Here is an 18239-nt window from a genome sequence, read left to right on the forward strand (position 1 = left end):
GAAAATGAACCCAGCGGACCTCAACGCGGTGGGAGAAGCCCTCTCCTCCCAGGGCAGGCTACTTGGCCAGCAGGGACGTCTGCTGCTGGTGCTTGCTGCGTCCGTTCGAGACATTAATCAGCGGCTGGTCCAGCCGAGTCCTTCAGACGCTCCTGTGACAGACCCCGGCGCCACCTCCTCCCCATGGACCCTGACAGACTCAGGGTCCCCTGGCAGGGGGTCAACCTCAAGCACCACGCTCCAAGCCCCGTGCTCCAGATGCCACGGTTCCAGTCTCAGTCCGAGCCCAAGATACCACGGTTCCAGTCTCGGTCCAAGCCCAAGACACCACGGTTCCAGTCTCGGTCCAAGCCCAAGACACCACGGTTCCAGTCTCGGTCCTAGCCCAAGATACCACGGTTCCAGTCTCGGTCCAAGCCCAAGACACCACGGTTCCAGTCTCGGTCCAAGCCCAAGACACCACGGTTCCAGTCTCAGTCCGAGCCCAAGATACCCCAGATACAACGGTTCCAGTCTCAGTCCGAGCCCAAGATACCCTAGACACCACGGTTCCAGTCTCGGGCCGAGCCCAAGACACACTGCACACCGGCTCTCAGCCGTAACATATCCCATGAAATTAAGTGTTTGTTGAAAAAGTCGATTTAAGGAGCCACTGAAATGTGACTTTTCCATATTGGCTAAGTAAGTTTCTGTTTTGGGGTTGTTGTTTTTTTCATTCCTGAAGAGAATCTATTTACTACAAATAACTTAAAATAGGAACATTTAAAAAAAAAGTATTTATTGCAGCAGAACTACATTGTACCAAATGACTATAAGTATATTGCAGAGTAAGAAGTCATGATTTCCATGGATAAAATATAGAAGGTTGTGTATTTAACCCTCATAGCCTATGAAATATTGGCTAATTACCAGGATGGGAGTTTTTATGATATGAGTCTGATATTGTCCTGTTTTTAATGTTCAAATAGAATTTTATCATCGACTGTAGAAACACATTAAATGGATATTTATTGATGAATCTGACGTAGAGACAGAGGGAGACAAAGGTCTTCATCTCCCACATCACATTTTCCCTTTCTATTCTCCTGTCCTATAAAAACTGCTGTTTCGGAGTGGAACGTGTACTTAAAAGCATTTCACTGCACACTGTGTATACTATGTGCAGGGATTTATTACCTCATATGGATCACTATTTATGTTATGGTTGGCTATCGATAATCATGAATAATTATCAAAGATAGTTATTAATAATGTTATTGAAAATCTGATCTGTATCAGAACCTCGGAGCTCCACTGTCTTAACAGGAAATGATAGCCACTTCAGTTCTATCAGTCTTATAAGATATACTAAACTGTTAATCAGGAATTTGAATAAATAGTTAAATTAATGACAATTACCAGAATTAACAGTCAAGGTTGAAGGATTTTGGAGTTCTTGACACAGAAGAGTCGACATTTCATTCACCTTTGTGCTCATTAATAAAACAACAAGTATGATTCCAAACATTATATTTATTTACAATGAAAACTAATAAAACACAGATTCTAACTACCTATGTACAGCTTCTGCGTCTGCTTCCTGTGTGTCTCTGCTAAAGGACCATTTCTAGAATGAGTTTATGTGAATGAGACTTGTTTTGTAAAACGTCAGGAGTCGTCAGATGGTGTTCAGTTACTGTGTGATGTTGTCTTTGATGTGATATGTGTAGGATTGTGAGTTAACTAGTTAGTAAAGCAAAGATTAGCATGCAGACCCTGTGTCTGTGGCAGAGCTAACGTTGGTTTACAGGTTGATCACTGCTCCTAATATCATTATCTATAGAACTCAATCACTGTAACAGAATCAACACATCTTCATAAAGTTAAACAGTTCTATCATAGCATCAGGTTTAACTAATCTCAGGTAAAGCCCAGTTCTTCCCACTTCCTTGAAGGAGTTCAGTTGTTGTCCTGCTGGAGGGAAGCTGGTGTCTTCTCCTGTAGTTAGCATCTCCTGCTAACTGTGGTTGCTGGTTCTGCAGGCTGAGGAGAAGAAGATGAAGTTGATGTTTCAGGAGTCCTTCTTTGCAGCTCCTGGTTGTTCCTTTTGTCCAGACTGAGGATCTGGTCGCTCAGGTCTGTGATGGTTTTCCTGCTGGTTGAGGAAAACACAAAGACGTTCTGTGAGGCGTCGTTTCCCTGGTCCGTCCTGGAGGAACCGGTTGGTTTCCCTGGTTGATGGGAGATCAGACTCTGGGTGCTGGTCTCCGGGTCCTGGGAAGGTCTGACCCTCGTGGTGGGTCAGCAGAGGAGTTGAGGAGTGAAGCCCCTGGTTGCAGGCCTCTGGTGTTAGCTGTATGCTAACGCTGGGTGAGTGGAGCTGCTGGGTGGCAGCTCTTCCCACAGTGTTCTCAGGAGAACGTCACTGCAAGACTCACTTGCAAGACGGGTTTTGTAGGCTTTTGTTGCAAATGTGTGGATTCGAAGGTATCGAATTCTGAAAGCTTCAACCAATCAGTGACTGGCTGAGTGCCTGGGGGGAATCGTCTTGTGAGCAGATGAGCAGAAAGCAGAGGAAATCCCGTGGGTCTGCAGTGACAGTGAATCTTATTTCCAGACAGGAATCCTTTAATTCTTGCAATAATTCCCAGATGGTCGTCAACAGATTTAGTTATTGTCCTAATGTGGTGGTTGAATTTCAGGTCCAGAATTACAGGAAGCCTTTCAGCCTGATTTATTGTCCTGAGGGACATGGAGTCCAGACGACCATTGACCTTTTACCTTTCCTCTTTGGAAACTCAGTTTTTTACTCATATTAAGGCGCACAAACAAATATAAATAATACTTTTTAACCAGTTAATTTTTTTTATAGTAAAGGTTTTATATATTCAACAGATTTCTTGCATTTAAGGAGCAAGAGGAGGAGAATCCACCAGCAAATCTTGACAGAAGCCCAGAAAGGATGAAATTATAATAAGAATTTTCCCCTCTTTTACAATCTCAAGATATTTTAGAGTTAAAAGTCATTTTGGACAAAAAAAACGTAAAAATGAGATCAAATGTTTGTTCAGGTAAAATATAGTGAAACCTTCATGATATTCGGTTTTCTAATCAAATCATTTGAAATACAATCAGCATATAGAATAAAAAGTATTGTGCAGTAGCAGCCTGCAGACAGCAGGTGGCAGTAGAAGGCTGCAAATGTCTGTGACCAGTTTACATGGACCATCTGTAAATTATAAACTGCTGCAACAGCGGATGTTTATATACAATGAATTCAATAACTCCTGCTGACAAGACTTCATCTGATCTTCTGACATTTATACAATTAAAGAATGTTCCAAGTCTATAGTTTCCAGTGTTCCCCGAGTCGGTAGTTTCCAGTGTTCCCCGAGTCGGTAGTTTCTAGTGTTCCCCGAGTCGGTAGTTTCCAGTGTTCCCCGAGTCGGTGGTTTCCAGTGTTCCCCGAGTCGGTAGTTTCCAGTGTTCCCCAAGTCGGTAGTTTCCAGTGTTCCCCGAGTCGGTAGTTTCCAGTGTCCCCCGAGTCGGTAGTTTCCAGTGTCCCCCGAGTCGGTCGTTTCCAGTGTTCCCCGAGTCGGTCGTTTCCAGTGTTCCCCGAGTCGGTAGTTTCCAGTGTTCCCCGAGTCGGTAGTTTCCAGTGTTCCCCGAGTCGGTAGTTTCTAGTGTTCCCCGAGTCGGTAGTTTCCAGTGTTCCCCGAGTCGGTAGTTTCCAGTGTTCCCCGAGTTGGTCGTTTCCAGTGTTCCCCGAGTCGGTCGTTTCCAGTGTTCCCCGAGTCGGCCGTTTCCAGTGTTCCCCGAGTCGGTAGTTTCCAGTGTCCCCCGAGTCGGTAGTTTCCAGTGTTCCCTGAGTCGGTAGTTTCCAGTGTTCCCCGAGTCGGTAGTTTCCAGTGTTCCCTGAGTCGGTAGTTTCCAGTGTTCCCCGAGTCGGTAGTTTCCAGTCTTCCCTGAGTCGGTAGTTTCCAGTGTTCCCCGAGTCTGTAGTGTTGGAATTTCTGCCCTGCTTCAGCATCTCTCTCCAACCTAAGATGTGCTTCGCACACAACTCTTATCAGACTAATACATTCTTCGGGTGCGTTTAAAAATCCTGGATCAATAAAATACAATATCACACTTTGCTTTGTGTTTGACCAGTTAATGAGTCATGCATGAGTTACCTATTAATCTGTGTTGTGTAGTAAAGAGAGCTTGCGGAGGGGGTTTGGAACACCACTTGTTGGAGAGGAGCGCTTTCACCTCGCTCTCTTCTTGATCCGATGGATGGGTTGCTGATGAGGTGGAGGGGAGGTCTTGCACCTTTTCCCACGGGGTCAGATGTCGTCTTCTTCGACGGCACAGGGGAGAACGCCTGGCCGTCAGGAACTGCTCAGGGGTTATTCTGCCCCTTTACGAGCTGGTTCCTTTGGAGGTTGATGGAGTGCCTCAGCCAAGGACTCTGTAGCCATGTTGGTGGGACCAGGTGTCCCCCGTTTCCGGCCAGACGGACTTGGTGTGATGGTCTTCCGATGACCTTGAAAGGGCCGGTCCAACTTGGTTCTGACCACTTCCGCTTTAAGACTTTCAAAAGTACATGTTTGGTCTCCCTTGGATCAGGAGTCGGCAGCTCGGTCGTGGGCGGCGACTGGGATGTCTGTCGGGTGAACCTGGGAAGGGCCTGCCTGTCTCCAACTCGTACGGCGTGAATCCTGTTTGAGAATTCACTGAGGAGCGGACAGACATTACTGCCAAAGATAAAGCATCCAACCATGACAACCCCAGGGTCTTTACAAACCTTCCCCCTTTTCTGGTCTTCAGAGTCCGGTTCATTCTTTCCACCTTACCTTTGGGATAGTGGGTGGTAGACGGCACCGAACTCGTGTCTCAATCCGAGCATGGCCTCAACTCTTTGGAGGTCTTTGTTCTTAAAATGTGTCCCATTATCGGACCTGATCCCCCTCGGGAACCCATGAGTTGGTATGTAGTGGTTCACTGGAGCTTTTATAACTGACTTAGAATCCTGGTTTGTGCAGGGATAGGCCTCTGGCCACCCGGTGTATGCATCCGCCAGGACGAGCAGATAACGCATCCCCGAGACTCTCATTCCCACGTCAGTGTGGTCAACGATCGTCTCCTGTCCAGGAAGTGACGGACAGTTTTGTTTCTGATATTGCAAACCAGTTGAAATGTCAGCATAGGGAACTTAACATCTTTACTTAGAAGGTTTTCCAATCCAACCACGAGGAGGGACCTTGACCAGCAGGCCTCGTCGTGTTTCCACTAATCAAATATGTAACGCAGATAATTATCCCCCGCCGCAGCCGATTGGCCCCCGAAGGGGGATCTTGAAACAGTCTCCGTACGTCCGTACGTCCGTCCGTTCGAACGTTTCTACCTATATCTTGGCAACCCCTGGGCCCACAGTGACCAAACTTCACAAGTGGATACATCTCAGAGGGGGGAGGGATACTATGGTGACCTTGACCTAATTTGCAAATTAAGTAGGTCACAGGGTCACGAAGTGCTTAAAAACACATTTTGGGCTCTGGAGGCCTAGGTTTTTGAGCTAGGGCTCTGAAATTTTATACACCCCTACTAGTACTCTGGGGACACCCTCCAGCATACCAAGTGACCTGACCTTGACCTTGACCTTGAAGATTGGTAGGGTCTGAAGTTTGCTCGTCATGGTTGCAAAATTACTGAGCCCCTCTGGTGACATTGGTGAAAAAAAATGATTGCTTAAAAACGCGTGGCCACGCGTTATTAAGGCGTGGGAACGAGATAAATAAGTCGTGGCCACGCGTTATTAAACTGCCGTCAAGTGAGCCGGCACTCAATTTTAACTGCGCCAAAATGGAATCCTTCATAGGTTTACACCCAATTTCACTTCAGTGCAATACTAGGCATACTCCTTTGTTACTACAAGAAATATGAAAGAATATTACTGTAGGAATTTGGAGAAAAGTACTCTTAAACTTGAATCTGTTGGTTGAAAATAATGATCTCTCGCCTGTTTTCAAAATGCAATAAAAAGGAATCCTTCGTAGGTTTATGCCTGATTCCACCTCAAGGCAATACTAGACATACTCCTTTGTTACTGCAAGCAATATCGAAGAATATTACTGTAGGGATTTGGAGTAAAGTACTCTTAAACTTGGAGCAAATTAACGAAAATAATGATTTCTCACACCTGTTTTCAAATTCCAATTAAAAAAGATTCTTCATAGGTTTATGCCTGATTTCACTTCAGTGCAATACTAGATATAGTCCTTTACCAGTACCAGTAAGATCAAAGAATATTACTGTAGAAATTTGGAGAAAAGTAATGTCAAACTTGGATCTGTTGGTCAAAAATAATGGTCTTGCCTTCATTAATTTGCTCCAAGTTTAAAAGTACTTTTCTCCAAATTCCTACAGTGATGTTCTTTGATGCTGCTTGTAGTAGTAAAGGAGTATGTCTAGTACTGCCTGAAGTGGAATCAGGCATAAACCTATTAAGGATTCCATTTTATTGCAGTTTGAAATTAGATGAGACCATCATTTTCGATCAACACATCCACGTTTAAGAGTACTTTTCTCCAAATTTCTACAGTAGTATTCTTTCATATTTCTTGTAGTAACAAAGGAGTATGCCTAGTATTGCGCTGAAGTGAAATTGGGTGTAAACCTATGAAGGATTCCGTTTCATTGCATTTTGAAATCCGACCATCTGTCTTTCTGTCAGCATTGCGGCCGTACGCTGACCTGTGTTTTACCGTAAAGGCGTTAATAAAAGCGCAGTTAAAATTGAGTGCCGGCTCACTTGACGGCAGTTTAATAACGCGTGGTCACGACTTACTTATCTTGTTCCCACGCCTTAATAGCGTGTGGCCACGCGATTAAGCAATAATTTTTTTTTCACCAATGTCACCAGAGGGGCTCCGTAAAAAATACATGTATTTTCATATAAACATTTCTCCTCATTTCTCAGCAGTTCCTGGGCCCACAGTCACCAAACTTCACACATGGACACTCCACCTGGGGAGAAGGGGCACCATGGTGACCATGACCTCATTTGCATATCAGGTCATTAAAAACACCTTTTGGGCTCCGGAGACGTATTTTGACAAAGCTTATGAAGAAGACCTTTCAGATTCTACATAATTATCTACTAGGACCCATGGAACACCCTCTAGTGTACCAAGTGTGCTGCCTTAGAGCTGCTTTGTGAGAAAATATAAAGCCCTCCGGCGGGGGATTAGCCCAGCAACGGCCTTCTTGTTATTTAACAGATAATGAAGTTCCACAAACACGCTGAGGCTGGATAAACACAAACTGCCTCAGCCCCAGAGCAGGTAAAGATTGTGTGGCAGAGAGGTGAGGCGGCGCCGTCATGATGTTTATGACCTCTCTGCACATACAGGAGGATTGACCCGGAGATAAGATAGCAGGTGGGACAAAAACAATGTGTCCTAACAGTCCCTCCTACCTCCTAATAGTCCCTCCTATCTCCCTTCTTATCCACATTTCCTTAACCCTCTGGATGATGTCACATGTGGGGTTAAGGAAAGGTGTTAGGAAGCTTCCTAAAGGAGTTAAGGAAAGGTGAAAAAGCAGGGACTATTAGGAGACAGGAAGGACTGTTAGGAGATAGGAGGGACTATTAGGTGACAGGAATGACTGTTAGGAGAAAGGAGGGACTGTTAGGAGATAGGAGGGACCATTAGGAGACATGAAGGACTGTTAGGAGATAGGAGGGACTATTAGGAGACAGGAAGGACTGTTAGGAGGTAGGAGGGACTATTAGGAGACAGGAAGGACTGTTAGGAGGTAGGAGGGACTATTAGTAGACATGAAGGACTGTTAGGAGGTAGGAGGGACTATTAGGAGACAGGAAGGACTGTTAGGAGATAGGATGGACTGTTACTGTTGCCCTCGTGATACAGAGCAGCTGGAAACAAATTTATGTGAAACAAATGTACAGGACAACGTCTCCTATCATACGTATACAGACGACACACAGACGACACACAGACGACACACAGACGACACTCAGACGACACACAGACGACACACAGACGACACACAGACGACACACAGACGACACTCAGACGACACACAGACGACACACAGACGACACTCAGACGACACACAGCTCAGTGTCAGTGAACGACCACAGCCCCTCATACCTTGTTTATTTTTTTCTGGTCCGAAAGAGGAAAGGTTAAAGGTCAATGGTTGTCTGGACTCCATGTCCCTCAGGACAATAAATCAGGCTGAAAGGCTTCCTGTAATTCTGGACCTGAAATTCAACCACCACATTAGGACAATAACTAAATCTGCTGACGACCATCTGGGAATTATTGCAAGAATTAAAGGATTCCTGTCTGGAAATAAGATTCAAATGAACTTGAACATGTATTTCCCTTGCTGAGACACACTCTTCTCTTAAATCCGGACTTGAAACACTGTTATTTGCTCAGTCTTTCAGAAATACATGTCCTCTTGTTTGAGGATTTAACTTTGACTGTGACTTTTCCTCCCCTTGGAGCAGAACAACATATAGATCACAAACACACCCACTCTATAAACCGCTACCATGACAGTCAAGCTTTTCCTTTTTTTCTTTACATTGTCGCCCTCGTGACTCAGAGCCATCATTTTATTGGAGTTGTAATGATTAGATATGCATGTTCTCATTTCACCTTTGTGTCCGAGCCAAACTAGTTCGTCCCTCGACTTCATTACATTCATGATCGCTGCCTGGAAGTCTCCAGTGTGACCAGCTTCACGTCTGAATGTTTCCTTTCTAAAAGAACTTCTTCAAAGGTAAGACGCTCTGCGTGTTCGTCTCCAGTACTTCTTCTTTTTCTTTTTGTTTCTGCATTAACTGTGGAGAAATAACATGATTTAGTCAAACTTGGGAGTATTGGTCTTTCCAAAAATGTCACATTTGAATAAAGTTTAAAACAAAAAGAGTCAAGTAATTTTTCCTCATTCTAAAATTTTTTAGGGTTAGGGTTAGGGTTAGGGGGTTAGGGTTAGGGTTAGGGTTAGGGTTAGGGGGTTAGGGGGTTAGGGTTAATTTTTTTGGGCCACAGTCCAGAAACATCTAGAAACACAAAAGTAAACTATCGTTGTACATGAATCATTCTAGTTTGGACGGAAACATCATACAAGTGAATATTTGAACTAAAATGGGACAAATTTCTCTTTCATTTTTTTGCATCAACTGGAAAAATAAGTTATTTTATTAGACCTGAAGTTGACAATTTTACTTTTTTCTATCACTGTGTGTTTTTCCTGCGTCTATATTTTTAATGATTTTATCTCTGCTGTAGTTTTTTTCTGTTTGTAGTGCTGTAGGGCACCTTGTGACTCAAGTTCCTGTGTAAATAAGGTTGTTTTCTGTTCTATTAGTTCAAAAATTTGAATACGTTTGGAAAAAAGGTAAAGTAATTCTCTCTCGCAGAAATGTATTTTCGAATATGTCCAGTCCAGAAACGTCCAGAAACACTTTTGTAAACTATTGTTGTACAAGGAATCATTCTAGTTTGGAGCAAAACATCATACAAGTGAATATTTGAAGTAAAACGGTACAAAAACTCGTTGACTGTGACGTAGAAAGGTGTGAAAGGAGATTTCTGCAAATGTTTGCCTCATTGTCTCCAGACTTTAAGAACATTGCAGAACGTTGCTCTTGATTAGAAAAGGCTCAAATAAGTCAAATATTGACCTTTGTCTTTGTTTGCGTCTTTCAGCGCAGCAGCAGTGGAAGTAATCAGAGTACTGCTCTGTACCCAGAGACCACCTATCATGGAGGTCAGGCCTCGTCCAAACCTCGGCGCTTTTTCTCTCCCGAAATATGTCCAAGTCTTCCTGCTCTTGACCGTTTGTGTTGTGATCTTCATGGTTTTCTGCACGGACGTTATAGCGGTGAGTTTTCTTCAGTGATTAAAAACAAGGAGGGTGAGGAGGGAGAGAGATTCCTCAATGGCGTGTACGTTTGTGTGAGGCGACGACGCCTCCCTCCATAGAACAGTGATGGAACTATTATCGTCCCATGCTAGCGTGATAAAGCTTTTTTGTTCCAGTGAATGAATATCAGACCGACAACGCCACCTGGTGATTTGCACCCCAAGAAATCCTCGCTAAGTTTATTTCTACTTTAAATAAGGTCACATGGGTTTGAGATTCCACAGGCAAGATGGTTTGAGTTTAAAACCAATTTAATTAAGCAATACACACCAGGTCCTTCACAGAGTTCCTTCCAGGACAAAGGATGTTTAAGATGGTCTCACTTCCACTAACATAAGTTCAAACTGCCAGCTGATCTCCCTGATACCAGTCTACACACACTTTGGCTGTGGACCCCAGTCCAAACATTCTGGCCAAAGATCTGTGAAGACTTATCGTGATGCCCCCCCCCCCCCCCCCCCCCCCCGCCCCCCCACACCAAGATATCAACTTTCTATCGTTTGCAGAATAAATCCAAGCCCATCATCAACATCCCTGAATATGTCTTTTCTAAAAGAACTTCTTCAAAGGTAAGATGCTCTGCGTGTTCCTCCAGTACTCTGTTGAACTGCTTCTTCTTCTTCTTCTTCTTTTTTTCTGCATTAACTGTGGAGAAATAACATATTTTATTCAAACTTGGGAGTATTGGTCATTCCAAAAATGTCACATTTGAGGAAACTTTAAAACAAAAAGAGTCAAGTAATTCTCTCTCATTCTAAAATATGTTTTTAGGTCACAGTCCAGAAACATCCAGAAACACAAAAGTAAACTATCGTTGTACTTTGGCCCCATGCAGTCTCAGGGCTCTGGGCCGGGGGTGGTTCCGTTTTGTTTTCTTTTACGGTTCTTCATTTACATCTTGCACACTTATCAACTTTTTATCGTTTGCAGAATATATCCAAGCCCGTCCTCAACATCCCAGGCCACGTCACCAGCAACCCCAGCTTCTGCACCTTTCGACCAATTTCTCCTGAAGAGGCTCTTGAGGAAAAAGCCATACTTGAGTCCCTTGCTTGGCCGAGATATCCGTCCCTGCAACCACATTATTCCTTGATCAATACCAAAAATCCCGCCTGTGGCAGTTTCACCATTCTCCCAAGAAGAGGAGGAGGAAAGTGGCACATCGGGGATCAGCTTGAGGTCATGATCCAAATACACGACTACCTCTGCCGCCCCAAGAAGTATGGTGGGGACGTTTTACTGGCTCGCCTTCACACTCCTGCTCTGGAGGCCGGTGTGGCAGGACACGTGGTGGATCACCTCAATGGCTCCTACTCTGCTGTGTTCACCCTCCTCTGGGAAGGACGTGCAGAGGTCCAGGTAATTCTGACGTAACCATCGATGTTGTTTTCTCTTTTAGCATCGTGGCCTCACTTGTAGCAAGGCTGGTCATTGAACACATGTAAAGCCCAGCAGTTGCCACGTTTCCTGAGTGTGTTTGAAGGAGTCAGTTTGGTGGTTCCTTGGTTTGCAGATAGCATGCTAGTGCTAATCTGGTTGTTAGCACTTGCTACCACTATGTGAAGAAGAAGAAGAAGCTGGAGAGGTCCTTGCAAATGAATGGATCCTTAAGATGTGACCTATAAAGTCATATTCAGACAAAGCAGATAGATTGTTAGACAACTACACATTGGAAGAGCTGCCTATATTGATAAAGACATGACAGGTGGTTAATACATTTTTCAATATTTTGCTGTTGTACAGAGGACCTCATGGTGAAAACTTTGAACGTCTTCTCCCGTCCTGCCAGGTGACTCTGGTTCACTCCAGCGAGGCAGTTGAAGTTCTGCGCAGGTTGACCGTCAAACAACCCTATCGAATAAACTTCAAGAGCCTCTTCCGCTCTGGCTCCAAAACCGAGTCCACCATCTGCAACGTCTGCCTGCGACCGAGCCGGACGCCGCTGTGCAACTTCACGGACGTCCGCACCGGAGAACCGTGGTTCTGCCACAAGCCGAAGAATCTTGGCTGCGAGTCCAGGATCGATCATTCCAGAGGAGGATACACACAAAACCTCCGGCTTGATGAAAAGAAGCTCTTTGTAAGGTGAGGATTATCAATATAATACACATAATAAAAACCCAAAATTCAGTGTCTCAAAAAATTGGAAGATTGTGGAAAAGTTCTGTTTCGGAAAGTGATGGTGTCACACCCTAATCACCTAGTGAACTCAAAACACCTGCAAAGGTTTCCTGAGCCTTGAAATGGTCTCTCAGTATGGGTCAGTAGGCTACACAATCATGGGGAAGACCGCAGCCTTGGGAGGATTGTCAAGCAAAATGGGTTCAAGACTTTGGGGGAGCTTTACAAGGAGTGGACTGAGGCTGGAGTCAGAGCACCAGGAGCCGCTCCGCACTGACCAATCGTAGACATGGGGTACAATTGGGGCATTCCTGGTGTCAAGCCACTCCTGAACCTGGGCTGTGGAGAAAAAGAACTGGACTGTTGCTCAGTGGTCCAAAGTCCTAAATGTTACATATCATTTGGAAATCAAGTCCAGTGTGAAGTTTCTGCAGTCTGTGATGATTTGTGCTGCCATGTCCTCTGCTGGTGTCGCTCCACTGTGTTTTCTGAAGTCCACAGTCAACGCAGCATCTCGCAGGAAACTTTAGAGCACTTCATGCTGTCCTCTGCTGACGAGCTTTATGGAGATGTTGATTTCGTGTTCTAGCAGGACTTTGCACCTGCCCACACTGCCAAAGGTACCAGAAGCTGGTCCAATGGCCGTGGCGTTACTCTACCTGATTGGCCAGCAAACTGGCCTGACCTGAACCCCAGAGAGAATCTCTGGGACAATGTCAAGAGGAAGACACAAGACCCAACAATACAGATAACCTGAAGGCTGCTATCAAAGCAACCTGGACTTCCATTACACCTGAGCAGTGCCACAGGTTGATGGCGTCCGGACCATGTCGCTAAGATGCAGTCATTCATACAAAAGGAGGCGCAACCAAGTATTGAGTGCATAGAAATCAACATACGTTTCAGAAGAGACACTGAATTTTGGGTTTTCACGATCTGTAAGCCATTATCATCAACATTCCAAGAAATAAAGGCTTGAAATATTTCCTTCTGTGTGTCATGAGCCTCTGTCACATATGGGTTTGACTTTCTGAAATGAGTGACAATAAATATTGAACATTTTCATGATATTGAAATTGTTTGAGATGCACCTATAAAGAGAATGTTGATTCTTTGCTCTATGACGGTGGTACACAAACCCCACAAACCATAAACTTATCAGATCATTATGTGAACAACTGGTGACCGAACAATTCTTATAACCCAATGGTAAAATCAAGATACTCTATTTATGTGCACAAAGTAACTGGCAGTATTGGATTGGAACTCTTTCATGTGATTTAGCAATAATAACATGAATCACAGATTCAGTAAGTCTTCTCAACTCTTCACTAAAGTAAATTCTTTTTTTTTTTTGATCACATCATTTTGAGGAAATCCCTTGTCGCTTCTCTTTCCAGAGACTTCAGCTTCTAAAGGGACGTAACTAATTTTCTCTCCTTGTCATACCTTTCAAATGTGGCTCTTCTAGTCTGTAAGTTTCTAACACTTATGTGTGTTTTCCTTCAGTGACGTCAACATGAAAGTCCACATTCGTTCTTCCGGACCATCTGATGTCTTTGTGACATCGAACATAAAAGGTAAAATCCACGCTTTGATCAAGTACAATATGAAGTATTGGGACATGTGAAACATTTGCAATGTTGTTCTGAAGGTGTCTGTGAAGATTATCATTTCTTGACTCAAAGGAAACTGGAGTCTATTTTTGAAAGGTTTTCCAAAGGCCTCAAAGAGGAGAAACAACCTTAAGAACCTTAATCCAGGCCAGGGGCCGCTTGTGAGGAGAGTCAGAGACTTTCTTGGGATATCCTCACCACTATATCAGTCAGGGGTCTTGCTCAGGGACCCACAGTGGTTCCAGCCACAGTCGGCTCACCAAACTGAAAACCTCAAAGCTCTGGGCCACCACTGGTCCTGAGGTCCCAATGACGTCCCAATGAGGTCCCAATGACGTCCCAATGACGTCCCAATGAGGTCCCAATGAGGTCCCAATGAGGTCCCAATGAGGTCCCAATGAGGTCCCAATGAGGTCCCAATGACATCCCAATGACGTCCCAATGAGGTCCCAATGAGGTCCCAATGAGGACCCAATGACGTCCCAATGAGGTCCCAATGAGGTCCCAATGGTGTCCCAATGAAGTCCCAATGAAGTCCCAATGAGGTCCCAATGACGTCTCAATGACGTCCCAATGACGTCCCAATGGTGTCCCAATGAGGGGAAAGGTCAGAGTACACCTTGGACAGATTGATTAATTCAGGTGGAATCTGTTTTTCCGTTCGGCTGCTTTTTTCAGATGAACCCATGTCGACGTTGAGCAGCGTGAGGTGGACACCTTCTGGTTTTTACTACCGAGGCGCGTGGCGATCACTCAGTGGAACCGCGGTTCGGGACTTCAGCCCCGAGCAGATGACTCAGTGTCTGAAAGGCAAGCAGGTCCACTTGTATGGAGACTCCACCATCCGGCAGTGGTTTGAATACCTGCTTGAGGTATTACCAAGTGAGTAACACGACACGAACTGCCAGTTCAATGACTCGGTGGAAACGGAGCCATGGAGAACGTTGTTGTAAAAAAGGAGCCTTTGTGTTGCCATTTCAACTCGTGTTTAACCAGTTTTTAATCAGCCCTCTTTGTTTTGATGTCAGATATCAGGAAGTTTGACCTGCACACCAAGAAACAGGCCGGACCCTTCATGGCCCTGGATTACACTAACAACATCATGGTGACGTTCCGCTGCCACGCCCCTCCTATCCGCTTTGGTAGCTTCAAGACCAGTGAGGTGCGTTACATCGCCAACGAGCTGGATGGTCTTGCCGGAGGCAGGGACACCGTCATCGTTTTTGGCATATGGTCGCACTTCAGCACTTTCCCCATGGAGGTCTACATCCGACGGGTGATGAGCATCCGCGGGGCGGTCGTACGGCTGCTGGCCAGAGCCCCAGAGACTCTGGTCGTCATCCGGACCGCTAACGTCAAAGCTCTGTCGCTCTACGAGACGCTGACCAACAGCGACTGGTACTCGATGCAGCGTGACAAGGCGCTCAGAGCCGTGTTCAGAGGTGTGGACGTCCGACTGGTGGACGCCTGGGAGATGACGGTCGCCCACCACCTGCCTCACAACATCCACCCAGAACGCCCCATCCTTAAAAACATGATCAACGTGATTCTATCATATACATGTCCCTAAAAAAAAAGCTTAAATAGCATCACTGAGAATAGATAGAAAAGGTCAAGGAAAACCTATCCAGTAGGACCTCTGAGGAGGGGAGTACTGAGCAGACGCGTCACTGGGCACAGACACATATTTAACTGTTAACACGCCGTGAGGCGGGGACGGACGAGGACAACAGACAGGTTTTCCTGGAAACAGACAGGTTTTCCTGGAAACAGACAGGTTTTCCTGGAAAATTTCAAGCTGAACGGACACTGAAATGGCCAAAATACTTGGACTGGACCGGATTATTACAGTATCCAGGCCGGGGTGATATGTGGTTGCATCCATGCTACATTCCGGGTTCGTCTCCATAACGTTCCATAACGTAACAATCCCGAAAATGCAAGCAGAGGGGCGGAGCCTAGCGCACAGGGTGGATGAGGAGTCTGAGGTCAAGTTTCACTTTCACTTCCCAGCAGAGAACATCAGGCCTCGTGGGCCAAAACCCACCAAGAGCCTCCAGTCTGGTCCTTTTATTGTCTTTTATTGTATTTTGCACCAAAATGTTTCATTAAAATAGACTTTACGTTGCAATAATTTTCAGTAAAAACTGCTTGATCTAGTCAAAGTATAGACAGTTTCATTCCATACACTGTGACACAACAAAGAAAAACTTTGAAGTGTAAATTTAAAGGACATTATAGCAATATTTTACCAGTCTGGTCACTCAGGATGAAACTGGCACTGTATGTGGTCCCTGAAGTACTTTTAATATTATTTAATAGTTGTCTTGTATACATCCTATATACATGCATTTATATTGTATACATCTTTGTATTGGTTCAATTATGTGCTTTTAAGTAACCATAACATATTTTATGTTTGGTTCCTTCAATATCAACTGGTCCTACAATTTGTTCTCATATATATATATATATATATATATATATATATATATATATATATATATATATATATATATATATATATATATATATATATATATATATATATATATATATGTTGGGCCACTCAACCTCATGGAAGGGGGGGGGGGGGGGGGCCACGTTTTGAGAACAAAGAGACCACATGCCCAGGACTTGAAAAGTTCGCCATTGGTCATGTGATCCCCCCCCCCCCCCCCCCGGATCTCCCCCCCGCCCAAGGTGCAACACTGGAGGCCAACAGCAGGGGAGCCCAAGAGCTCCCTCACCAGCTGGAATGTCCGGGGCGGGCCCTCCCTCAGGATTGGTCCATATGGCTCTGGGCACAGTGGGAACCCGGAACCAAAGCCAGCGGTATAAAATTCACCCGCGAAAGTAAACAGACCTCTTCCAAGTGGAATGTGGTCCGAGACGGACGCACCTCTTCGCAGGTGTCGTTGACTTGTAGTTGAGACAGAAATCCAACTTGGTCTGTCCATGCTGGTGTTTATAGGACACTGTTGTCTTCAGGCGCAGCATGTTAACCCTCTGGGGCCTGAAGCATTTTGTGCCGTTTTTCACTACAATTGATTTTTCCTTTATATCTCAGATATAAAATTCTTGAACTTTGCCTTTTTTGGTGTCATTTTGTTCAGGACAACCTCATAAATGTATTTCTGAAGTATTTTCACCACTTTGGCATACTGTATTAAAACAGTGGATCTAAAAACACCATAAAATTACAAATTCGGGTGGTAAAAACATAGATTTATTGACTATAAAAGTCACAGACATGGTTAACGCATCATTTTGTTTACTTGTAAAGTAAATCTAAACTACAATTAACTAAAATTTATCAAAACAGGACTGAAAAAACAGTTCTATACAGATATTTACAGTGAAATATAAGCACTGCCTCAAGCGTTTTTGTAAAACTATTTACAAAAGGTCACACATATTTTTCCTCATATCTCCGCTTTTATTTGGGCGATCAACATCATTTAAAAACGAGCTTGTAGTTTTATATCTGCACTTTCGACACGGATTGAAACACTGGACCAGACGACGCTGTGCTGTGACGCTGCTGCCTTTTCAAACGGTCATGTGACGAGGACGCGCCGGTGAGTCCACAGGCCCCAGAGGGTGAACTGCGTTGTTTTCAGCGTTTCTGCCGTGACTGTGGAAACAGACTTTTTTTTTTGAATTGTTGTCGTGAAAACGCAAAACCTTTCGTGTAAATAGAGCTTCAGTTCATTATGTTGCCCACTGATTTGCATTAAGCGCTGCAAATATAGTCTAGAGTAAATAAATAAGATGCTCGGCCAGACTTTAAACGGCTACGTAAGGTTTATCAAAAGATGCTTCTAAATCATTCCATGTACACAAAATACACCAAAGCCAATCATGATAGAATCACACTGATGGAAATATCCCTGTTGAATTGTAGAAGCACAACCCACTGACCAATCTGTGTTATTTCGTTTGTTGCTTTTCAGTTTGAGGATGACCTCGAGGCCGGCTCCGTTCAAGAAGGTTCCATTGACTTCCAGAGGAATCACAGCTTCTGCTCCTTCCGACGTCTTTCGCCCTAAGAGGCGGCCGAGGAAGACCTCATCCTGAAGTCCATCACTTGGCCCGAGACTCCGCCCCTGCGGCCTCCTCGTACGATCGACGACAGCAGCGATCCGGCCCACAGCAGCTTCGTCATCCTGCCGAGGGCGGGGGGAGGACAGTGGCTCGTCGGCGATCGCCTGGAGGTCGTGATCAACATGTCCGACTTCCACGGTCGTCCCAAGAAGTACGGCGGAGACGTCTTGTTCGCCCGACTGCACAACCGCGCTCTCGACGCCGGCGTGGCGGGGGAAGTGTTGGATCACCTGGACGGAACCTACTCTGTTGTTTTCCCTCTGCCCTGGGAAGGATCTGCACAGGTGGAGGTGCGTCTGTTAACGTCTTAAATCCGTCCGGGGTCTGGGAGCGAAAGGTTCCACGCATCACAACGGCCCGGTTTGCGTCCTCCGTGTCCACCAGGTGACGCTGGTCCACCCCAGCGAGGCGGTCGCCGTGCTGCGCCGGCTGAGCGTGAAGCTGAAGGTATAGTTTCCACTGAAG

The 18239-nt window shown here is 45.1% G+C and overlaps 1 protein-coding gene across 1 annotated transcript; it reads left to right on the top strand.

Annotated features, from left to right (window-relative positions):
* Positions 1-9768: 9768 nt before the first annotated feature.
* Positions 9769-15237, top strand: LOC308146627 (NXPE family member 3-like; the record flags this gene model as incomplete). The annotated part of the gene is made up of 6 exons (XM_080518530.1): positions 9769-9774; positions 10861-11289; positions 11720-12015; positions 13543-13631; positions 14346-14549; positions 14696-15237. The coding sequence occupies 6 exons, from the start codon at positions 9769-9771 to the stop codon at positions 15235-15237; spliced, it is 1566 nt and encodes a 521-aa protein (XP_080374656.1).
* Between the last annotated feature and the right edge of the window lie 3002 nt (positions 15238-18239).

This window comes from Blennius ocellaris (assembly GCF_963422515.1).
Source record: "Blennius ocellaris genome assembly, chromosome: 22".
Classification (NCBI taxonomy): domain Eukaryota; kingdom Metazoa; phylum Chordata; class Actinopteri; order Blenniiformes; family Blenniidae; genus Blennius; species Blennius ocellaris.